This window comes from Hetaerina americana, unplaced genomic scaffold (assembly GCF_022747635.1).
Source record: "Hetaerina americana unplaced genomic scaffold, ioHetAmer1.1.p SCAF_3, whole genome shotgun sequence".
Lineage (NCBI taxonomy): Eukaryota > Metazoa > Arthropoda > Insecta > Odonata > Calopterygidae > Hetaerina > Hetaerina americana.
Genome location: NW_027286874.1, coordinates 20,440,825 through 20,451,942, shown reverse-complemented (window position 1 = coordinate 20,451,942; position 11,118 = coordinate 20,440,825). Strand labels below are relative to the sequence as shown.

The 11,118-nt window shown below is 35.6% G+C and overlaps 1 protein-coding gene across 1 annotated transcript; it reads left to right on the top strand.

Moving 5' to 3' along the window:
- Positions 1-5,075: 5,075 nt before the first annotated feature.
- Positions 5,076-10,538, top strand: mbf1 (multiprotein bridging factor 1). The gene is made up of 5 exons (XM_071587614.1): positions 5,076-5,222; positions 5,427-5,478; positions 5,658-5,818; positions 9,821-9,914; positions 10,018-10,538. The coding sequence occupies exons 1-5, from the start codon at positions 5,145-5,147 to the stop codon at positions 10,080-10,082; spliced, it is 450 nt and encodes a 149-aa protein (XP_071443715.1). The 5' UTR covers positions 5,076-5,144; the 3' UTR covers positions 10,083-10,538.
- The last annotated feature ends 580 nt before the right edge of the window (positions 10,539-11,118 follow it).

Genomic DNA, 11,118 nt, shown 5'->3' with positions numbered 1-11,118 from the left:
CATATTTTTTCACTTAATCCTAAGATAAAAAAAACCATAAACACAGTAATCAACCCGAAGGTCAGTTTAGTAGGTGATGGTAGAGATCACCCAGTACTAAGCCCAATGGCATGTAAAATTCACACATCAGGGTAGGGCGGCCAGTTCCTTTCCCTGTGCCAGTTATGGTTTCCCAGGAAGACTTGGTACCTGAAAAATCACTCAAGCTTGGGTGGAGCTGCAGGTGCCCAGAGTGCCTTGCCCGGGAATCGAACCCGGGACCCTTTGATCAGCAGTCCAATGCTCTACCCACTGGACTACTGTGACCCACAATTCCTAAGATATGGAACCTTAATCCATATTTATACCTTGACATGTCTCCAACCCCCTACATGACTAAAGACATTCCACTTAAGGTCTTGGTACATTGTTCGATACATTTGTCTGCTCTACTCTGGGCAAGTTGTCCCCAACCAAAAATCCAAATACCTAACCTTAGGGAAGAGGTTTCTGTTACGTCTGTTATTAGAATCAATTTGGATTAAAGAACTGGATAGCTCCTGTTGGTTGTATCAAAGAAATTTTTTCCACACCTGTAGTTAAATGAATGATGTATCGATCACTGGTTGTCTCCTCCACTCATTATTAGGAGGGGTACTGCTGTCTCCTCCTCTAGGCCATGGATAGCATATTGTTAAGCAGCAGGCACTTACCATGGTGTGACACCTTCAAAGAATTTTAGGCTTCTTTTCCAAAAATATGATAATCCATTTTACATCTAATATTTCATGGCAACTTATTTCTACCTCTACACTCATATTTTGCACCTTACCTCCATATGATGCTAAAATTTATTGGTGAAATAAGCCATTGATCTCAACAGTTCATGCATATTTTGTTAAAGGCATTAGTATGAACAAATGGAAGTCATGCCTATATTCCACTGTTTATGGCTTCACTTCGTGGAAGTATTTCATATCCATACTAAAAAGACTTAGTACTTTTCCACATATTTAAAAAAACCATGGCCATTGGTCATGACATTTCAAGTATTTTGCCTATTTGTGAAAATATTTCAGTATCCATTGTTGTTGGGAGCCTGCTGGATTGCAAGTTTGTTGTGGGTATTATGAGAATTAATCATTGCTAGTTTTAAAATTTACCAAGTTGTTTTTAAACTAACAAAAAGTTAATTATAGGTATACTCTCTCATGAATAATGACCCACAGTGAGAGTCAACTTAGGTGTTGGTCAAAAATGTCACCCCTTCTTTCAATTTTAAGGACCTTATTACCTGATCCATTACCCCAATGCCCATGCACCATAATATGGAGTACATTAGAGGAAAACAAAATAAATGTTGCATGATTATTTTCTCTTTTCTAATTCAATTGTAGATGACCATGAATGAGTGTACCACACATATATTATGAAACTTCTATTAAAATTTATACCAAATAAAAACCTGTCAATTTCATATATCAGAAACCCATTTGCAGAGATTCAGTTCATAGCCTCCTCTTTGGTGGTCCTAGCTTGCACATTTAGCTGAGGTCTACCCAGTGGTTACACTTCAGCATCTTATGACTTGGAAGCTCACCCTTGAGAACATCAATTATCACTGTCAAGAAAATGAGGGGCAGGAAGGTAAGTGTTGAAAGGGTATTTTCAACCGTGAACATAATTAATGGATCTAAATTTTGTCATTCTAACTTTCACAGTAATGATACTAGAGACTCTGTTTCCATCCATTGCCTGGATGTCTGCATTAAGATGCTATATTAGTATAAGAATGCTGATGTCTCCCATCATTATTAAATCAATCAAGGCAAGGTTATTAACAATTTCAAAGAAAGAATGTTTTTAGTAAAAAAGTTAATAGTATTAAATTATTAATTACTGAATTAAGATGGTAAAATGTTTGTCAATATTTTACATATCGTGGAAAATTAACCAAGTGGGACCTTGAGAAAAGAAAGTTTTTTGTTGATGTACAAATCGTTTAGCTCTGAGAGAAATGTTTCTTATTCTCATCTTCACACTGGTATGTACAGAATGACCCATTTGGTAATTCTCAAAATAGGTTCTACTCATAGGTGTCATTTTATAGTCAAACAATGAATTTGATGTTGTTTTGAGTTGCTCAAAAAATTATCAGTGCAACCTTAATTTCTCTAAAAATAATGCCTAGCCATATTTGTACTAATTAGGTCCATGCTCTTATTGAAGTTTTGCAACTTTCATCATATACTTATACTGCAACATACATTCCAACAGTTGAACTAACTTCAATGGGAAGTAGAAAGTTACGTTTTACATGTTAAACCAAATACATTAAAGCTTGAATATATGTGAAATGAAGCACGCATTCACTTGTTTTTAGGTGTTTTTGCAAAATCTAAGACACTAAAGCTGAATGCAGTATTATGAGAAGTAATTGATTTTGTTTCCATGTCCTGTGCAGTGCCACTGACAGTATTTGTCTTTGATACAAGCATGTCATTTTATGAGTTGCCATGTACACAAGGAAAATCAGTGCGAATCAATGTGTGATAAAATTGAAATGATACGGGGGGGGGGGGTCAAGAAATCATTGAGAGGCTGAAGTGATTGTCCCCAGAAAAAATTGTGTGATTCATGGAGGCCCTAACCACTAGTATCTTTGACAATTCTTGTCATTGTAATTCAAGTTTAATCTACTGATATTGAGGTAATCAACAAAGCAAAGTGCATCAAATTATCCTAAGAAATGCTTGGAATTGAGTGCGATATTGGGAATTATGACAATTCAAGTTACTTCCATGTTGGTATAGATATAATGCTGTACATGGGTTTTAGTCATTTGTATTGGGGCTCAAGTTGTAATAATTGACCACTTAGACATTCCTGCAAACACCCACAACTTTTTAAATATCCAAACAAATGCAAGAAATGAATTCCCTTATGTACATGGGAAGGCCCAGAAGTACCCGACCTGACCTAAAGATGGTGGTAGTTATTTGAAAAATATCACAGTATTAGAAAGTGTGCAATCTATAAAGCATATGTTTCAAGGTTGAAGAGGCTATGTTGTTATTATTTGTTTGGCAATCACCAGTAGTGAACATTATCAGTGAATTTGTGAAAATGGAGAAAATTGGTCACCCTCATGTGATATATAGTACTTTTATTTGAAAGGCCTCAGCCCAACCAATATAAAAGCTGAACTGGATTCTACTCTGGATGAGTCTGCTCCTTCGTTTACAACAGTAAAATATTTGGTAGCAGAGTTAAAACAAGGCCGTACGAGCTGTCAAGACGAGCATCGCATTGGACAACAAAATGAGGTGACGACTCCAGAAACGGTGAAGAAAATCCACAAGGTGATACTGGATGATCGTCGACTGAAAGTGCGCTAGCTACCAGACCTAGTAGGCATTTCTATAAGTGCGGTACATCACATATTAACTGAAAATTTTGGGCATGAGAAAGCTGTGTGCAAAATGGGCTCACATTCGAGCAAAACCGGTGTCGTGAAAATGTTTCAATTGAGTGATTAGCAAAGTTTCACAGCAACAAACCAAAATGTTTGCACTGTTTCATAGCCATGGATGAAACATGGATCCATTACTTCACACCCTAGACAAAAGAACAATAAAAACAATGGATTCAGTAGGGAGAATTGACTCCAAAGAAGGCGAAGACCATTTCATCTGCAGGCAAGATCATGGCTTTGGTTTTTTACAAAAGCTGGATTCTACTCTGGGTGAGTCTGCTCCTTTGTTTACAACAGTAAAATATTGGGTAGCAGAGTTTGCACAAGGCCGTATGAGCTGTCAAGACCAGCATCGCATTGGTTGACCAAATGAGGTGATGACTCCAGAAACGTGCAAGATGGGTGCCGCATTTGCTCAAACTTGAGCTAAGCCAGTGATGTGAAGATGTTTCAATTGAGTGTTAAGCAAAGCATCAAAGCAGAATTTATGCACCCTTTCATAACCATGGATGAAGCATACAACTTAAGACTAAGAACAATCAAAACAATAGATTCAAAAGGGAGAACCATGTCCAAAGAAGACGAAGACCGTTTCATCTGCAGGCGTCGGTGTTTTGGGATGCACGTGGGATATTTTTCATTGACTATCTTGAAAAAGGAAGAACTATCAACGTCGAGTATTATGCGAACTTATTGAGTGTGAGTGAAGAAATTAAGCAAAAGCGGCTGTATTAGGCTGAGAAGAAAGTGTTGTTTTGTCAAGGCAATGCAACAGGTCACAGATCCGTTATTGTAATGGCCAGAATTCATAAATTAAACTTTGAATTGCTACCTCATGCACCCTATTCGTCAGTTATAGCCCCCTCAGATTATTTGCTGTTTGCAGACTTGAAAAAATGGCTCTTTGGTCAAAGATGCCGTGAAGAAGAGATGTCGACAGTTAATGGCTATTTTGAGGAGCAAGACAGTTCTTATTATAAAAAGGGTATCGAACTTATTGAACATCACTGGGGAAAGTGTATAGAGCTGAAAGGAGATAATGTTGAAAAATAAATACATTTTTTGCAAAATTTAGTCTTTTTGTTGGGTACGGTACTTCTGGGATTACCCTCGTATTCACTGCAGACAGATGTCTTTTAACCACTAAAACTACATATATAGTTAAAATCTGTAGAGTTAATATTTCTGTTTCCAAAAATTGCATTTTGTGTTTCACTTCACACTAAAATAACTATGAAGAAAACAATTATTGAAAATATTCCTGCATTTGAGAAACAATTACTTGTTAAAGGATCAATCGGGAGACATTAAGGAAGAATTTTTTGGCGTATAGCCCATGGGTAGCGAAGTTAATGAAGGAAGGATAGTTTTTAGGGATTTAGAAAAAACTAATATGTAATATTAGTATTTGAGAGACTTGGGAGTAGGGTTTTACTACCCATGAATTTGTAATATTCTTGCATAACAAAATATATGTCCAATATGAAATATAAAAAAATATTATCTTAATTGACTCAAATTTTTACATATTTCTTCAGCCGAACCAGTCAAACTGCCCGCTTTTCTATCGCAAGGTGTCGTTTAAGGCAAGACGATTCTCTTTTGTTAAGAATTCGATACTATTCGATCCATGGTCTCAACTACCAGGTTTTGTGTTGAATTTATAGGACATCGTCGAATTTACTGAAAAATGTCTGCAGCGGATAGGGAAACGTTCACTATTCTCCGGAAAAGGCCTCCGAAACCTTCGGCGATGAAAACAGAGCAGGTAGCGAAGTCATAATAAATTTTCGTGTTGCGTATTGCAAAAACGTTTTCCTCTATCTAGGTTTGTTGTTGAAGTTATTTATCCAGTTTCATGATAAAATGATATTACTATCACTTAAAGGATTAGTTTTCCGTTATTCGCAATATCTGTTACGCTACCCTGATTTTTTATTTTTCACTCCGTAATAATAGTTGGTATTTTCAGGCCATTAATGCTGCTCGACGGCAAGGTGTACAGGTGGATACTCAGCAGAAATGTAAGCACACAAAGAATAATACAGTTAGATCTACATTTTTTTGCAGGTTTTCTTTTGGATTTAATATTTTTCAAATCAAGTTATGTCGTGATGTAATATTCATTCTTAGCTTTATGATTCCATGAGTTATATTTTGGATTAATGTCTTCATTACACCCGTCTCTCTCCTTTAATATAAGGGGGAGCTGGGCAAAATAAACAGCATCAGACTACAAAAAATACTGCTAAACTTGACCGTGAAACTGAGGAATTGAGGCATGATAAGATCACGCTGGATGTTGGTAAATTAATACAACAAGGACGTCAGGCTAAGGGTTGGAGTCAGAAAGATCTTGCCACTGTAAGTACGTCAGATGCGTTGTAGAAGGAGACAGTTTGATGTTTACTACGAACCCTGTATTAAAAGTTTGAGCTAATTCATAAATGAAATTGTATGAAAAATTTAACCGGTGTGACTTTGTTAGTTGTCCTTGGAGAATGGTTCATGAACACGGATTAAATAAATTTGCCCTTCCTCCTGCATGAAATTACGGTGTACAATCATTTTTCTCTCTGGTTAACAATCACACCAATTCCTTTGAGTGGTGCATGTTATCTCAAAGATACGAAATGCAGCAGTGTTTTCATCACTATGTCATTAGTATGGGTATGTGTGAAGATGGGGCAAAAAATCAAGTAGTAGTTAAATATTCCATGATTCACAGTAAAAGCATTATTGATGGCCTCATATTCTTAATAACATACCCATATACTTTTGGTTCATAGAATTACAGATGACTTCATCTGTTCATGAACACTGATCATATATTGTAAAAATATACTTCATCACTATAAATTGAAACCAAGGTTAGCTAATAAAAACTTTCAAGTGTATTTAACAGTGTTTACTTTTTTATCAGTTATAGAATAATGGACAAAGTAATGTTGGAAATATATTTTACCTAAAATGAATTAGTGATAGCTTTACAGTCACTTGGTTAAATTTAGCTGTAAATTGATTTGTACTCCAAGAGTTAAGCAAAAAATTTTCTACCAGGTTCACAACTGAAAAAAGGTCAATTTTCAGCTGAATGTACTACCTCTTACCGAATAAGCCAGATGCTAAAAATTGAAATGATGGGAGTGTGTTGAGTACTTGCATGGGTTCTTCTGTTATAAAAAATTTGAGATTTTTTGTGAGGACCCATTTAAGATATTTTGGCCCAAAAACTTTCAAAAGCCACCATGTTGGATTTCCTGCTAAAAAAACACGGATATGTTTCTAAGTCATGATATTTAATTGCAGACAAATAGGTGGGTCTTAACATCAAACACCAAAAAAAACCCCAAACCCCTTTATAAAATCATCAGGCTCCAAAATCCAAAAATTTTTCAACATAACCAAATTTTAGCTTCCATTTCAGTCGGAAGGATGTGATTTTGAGCTAAGCACATTGAGGGTCACTTTAAGAACTGCGAGATGCTTTTTGAATCATGTCTAGCTCTTATAATTTTAAATTATCAAGGTGTTTGTATAAAGCTGCTACGTGAGCATGAAATACCATTTGCCATATCGGAGAAATTGGTCACTCCTGGAGTTCTCTGTATAAAATTTTTGCAAAATGTCTATTATGTTAAAACAGCCAAATTTATTAGTTTTCTATAATGGTCATGCAACAACTGTTGGATGTCTTGATGTGGATCGACTATGTGTTGACAATTGAGCGTACAATTTCATCTACATCAATACCCTGCGAGCCACCCAAAAGGTGTGTGGCAGGGGGATTTCTCCCTAATGATAGTTATTTCTATAAATTGAATGGTGGAATTTTAATTTTTTATATACATGTGTTTTGCTGTGGTCACCAAAAAGTTATTGAAGTGAAATTGAAAATACTAAACTTTTCACAAAATTATCACTTAAGTGGAATCTGGAGAGAATATTAATGCTGGACTGCCTTAACCAAGTTATTTCAACTCAATTTTAGGTAAAAAAAATCTAGCTATACTGCATATCTAGCAATCTATAAAATCAGAGAAATCTCTGAATTAGTTTGACAGTAAGCGTAAGGAATATAAAGAAATTAATGATAGACAGTCTGCCATCCATCTTTGATTTTATGAACACATTTTATTGTAAATCGCTGATTCCCTAAAGTTAAAAGTGTCAGGCTGTTTTTTCCTAGCTAGCCCAGTTTTTTAAATATATAGGTAGATATTATAAGATTTTTTATAGTCTTTCTTCCACACCATGTTGGTCATAACTATGCTATCAGTTCTAATTATTGCATTTTCTTGCTCCAATTGCCATAATATCCTATTATTCTTGGTCTATAAAATTAATATTAAAAAGTGAGATAGTAATATTGATCTTTTTACTCCCTCTGCTGCATAAAAAGGTTTAAAAGTAATTTGGACAGTATTTATTCAAGGGGGTGAGTGCATCCCCTCCTGATAGCATCCTTTCCTACCTTGTACACTGTTTTGCTAACTCAAATAATGGACATTAATTTCTTATAAATGATGACTAGACATTGTCTTCTTTACCTTAATGATCCCCTCTTATATCACTTTTCGTGTCCATTATTTTATTCCCCTCCATTCAGTGGCTTCTATAGATGTAAGTATTTTATAAACCAGCTACGATTGTTATTGTCATCAGAAAAAAATTCAGGAGATAGGGTAAATAGCCAGAAAGAAATTATATTTAGTGCAAATGTATTTGATAGTTTTTCTTTACCCTGTGCTAAAACATATCCTCTTTTTACTTTCTCTTTGATCAATACAAGCTAAATCTTTAATATTAAACTTCTCAAAACCATTTTGAAATGATGGTTTCAGTTTTTTTTAGCTACCCTGGTTAAAACTTATGAACACAGGGTCCCTCCTAAAAATGAGTCAAATTAATCTGGGGAAAAATGTATTATAGATCCAAGTGCAAATTACTTAAATTCTTCAAAATGGCACCTTTGTGCATCGACACACTACGGCCAGCACAGTTGTCAGTGGCAATACTCTTCCTGGAAGGCATCGACGGGAACCTCATATAGGCTCCTTGTCACGGCCATTTTGACATTATCCAGCATTCCCTAAATGGTTGTCTTTCAAGCTCCTTTTAATACTTAGGAACAAGAAGTCTGGTGGTGCCACATCTGAGCTGTAGGTCACCTTGACAGCAGTCCAAGAGATTGCTACGTGAGCAGCCGTCTGATCTTCTGACAGCACTTAGGGGACCCTTTGGCACACGCCTTTCTCATGGCTAAATCTTCTGTAAGATGCAAGGCACTGTGGTTTATGAAATATTGCACTCTTCAGCTATCATTCTGACAATAAGGCATGTCTCCCCCTTGTTACACATTTTAGTCACACTTTCATTGACAGACATCCATGGTATTCTTCATCGTTAACCTACTCTACCCTCTTGTGCGAGAGAAAAGCCATTCCTTGGGACACTGCTTCATCTTTGCAAGCATCCTTAATCATGTTCATGGTCTCTGTACCAAATTTTTTAAGCTTAACACAAAATTTTATTACATATCGTTGCTCCAAGTAACATGGTAGTGTGAATTTGTAGCGTGACCCTTGAACAGAGGCCCAGCCTAGCAGTGATCCACATACTACAGGATATGTCAACATAGCTTCCTTTTTTGAAAGCATTTTGCATTTGAGAAAAGTAAGTTGTGTTGCTGAACCCTGTAGTATGGCTCACAGACAAGTAATGTGGATCATGTTGCTTTCCCAAGACCTTCCAGCCACCCATCCTACAACAAATCACCTGATGTGGTTTTTGGCGGGGAAAGTGGTGGGCACCCCCTTCCAGCAGTTCTGTATTGACAGGAAAAAATCAATTTACTTACTATTGGGATGGACCCTGTGTGCCTGTCCAATAAAGACATTTAGGCTGATTAGAAAAAATTGGTATTCTCTAGACCAAAAGTACAAATTTTTGTATTAACGGAGCAAGTCAAGGGAAAAGTATTTATCATTAGGTTAGGGTTAACAGAGGATTGTTATGAACTCTTCTTAGACTATAAGACCTGAAGGATGAAATTTAATTGTAAGCATATTAGGAAAAAAACGTGTGTTAGCCTCCTGTTTTCATGAGAACAGCTATCTAGACATCTCCATAGAGGAAGTGCTTCAAACCATTGCCTTAGACAAGATCTTATTATTGTTATCATGATAAAATTGGACATGGGAGGAATTGACATGGGGACTGAGAGATTTCATTATATTTCATCTCACATCATTTACAGTAATAGCAAAAAGAACCTTCAATACTCCAAAGCATAAATGCTCAAGTACTTCAAAATAATGTTGTTATTATGAACCTGTGAATTGATTTTCTGTATTTTGTTCTTAGCGGGTGAATGAAAAGCCACAAGTGATTAATGATTATGAAGCTGGTCGAGCAATACCTAATCAGAACATCATCGGAAAGATTGAAAAAGCAATTGGTAAGTGACATGCAATGCTCACAACTGTTTTACACTATGAATTAAAGTAAGAAGTATTTGAGCTAGTTGGCAAAGATTAATGTCTTGATTTTATTTTTTATAGGAATGAAGCTTCGGGGAAAAGACAGAGGTGTGACCTTGCAACCCCCTGGGACCAGTCACAAGTAATTGTCTCAGGGGGCTATGAAATCATTCTTGCACTTCTTCATTTGAGCATTTTTGAAATTTTTTATGTAATTCAAATAAATGTTATGGCAGTCAGTAAGTATCTTGGGTGTTGGTTGAGAAAATCAAATTATTTATCATCTTTCACTTCAAATGAATGACCCATGATGTTTTTGTGATTACATTCTATTCACTGGGTTTAAATTTACCAGATTGTCAAAGAAAGATGAATAAATTTACACTCCAATATTCCAAAATGTCTATTTTCAATTTTTCACCAACTGCCAAATTAAATTATATTAAGGCCGGTATTTACCGACTGACGTGAAAAACTACTATGTATTTTTTTTTCTTTTATAAGTCAAGTGAAGGATATGGCAGCTCAGGTATCCACTGATCAAGCTTCATGTTATGTATTCTTGAAAATATATGCAGTTGATTCGGAGGTTTTTTAATATACGAGTTTGTGTTTGAATTTAGTTTTAAGAATATATGATAATTAATACTCCGTGGATTATAACAAATTTATGTGGGTATCTAGCAAATATAGTATGCTTAGTATTTAATGGTCTAAGAAAAAATTCTGAAACTCTCAATAATAACAACTAACCTAGTACTGCGTACTGCTGTTTTGGAAATACTTTTAAACTCCATCATTCCTGAGGTCAGTCTGATGTAGGCCACCACTGCACTTTTATTAATGCTGTTTTAGTTATATTTTAAATTCCTTTGTTGTCTAATCTTCCTTTTCATGTTTCATGTTTGGCCTTCTGGACTTAACTAGCATTCTTTCTGTTAAATGTACCTTCCGCTTGCCTCCCCAAAGTTATTTTGAATCAAAATATGTCAAATGAGGTTATTCTTCTGCCTTTGAAATGTATTTATTTATTTTATTTATTTAGTAAAAATTGTGCACATACAGCAGGATTGCCAATTTACAGTGACACGTATAACAGCAACATATAAGGACACAAACATACAAACATCAACAAGAGACTACATTCTACAGACTTTTTACCTAAACTCCTAATCCATCACA

Coding starts and splice junctions, on each gene's coding strand:
- mbf1 (XM_071587614.1), top strand. CDS start 5,145: ATGTCTGCAGCGGATAGGGAAACGTTCACTATTCTCCGGAAAAGGCCT. Junction 5,479..5,657: donor GGTGGATACTCAGCAGAAAT/GTAAGCACACAA, acceptor CTTTAATATAAG/GGGGAGCTGGGCAAAATAAA. Junction 9,915..10,017: donor AAAGATTGAAAAAGCAATTG/GTAAGTGACATG, acceptor TATTTTTTATAG/GAATGAAGCTTCGGGGAAAA.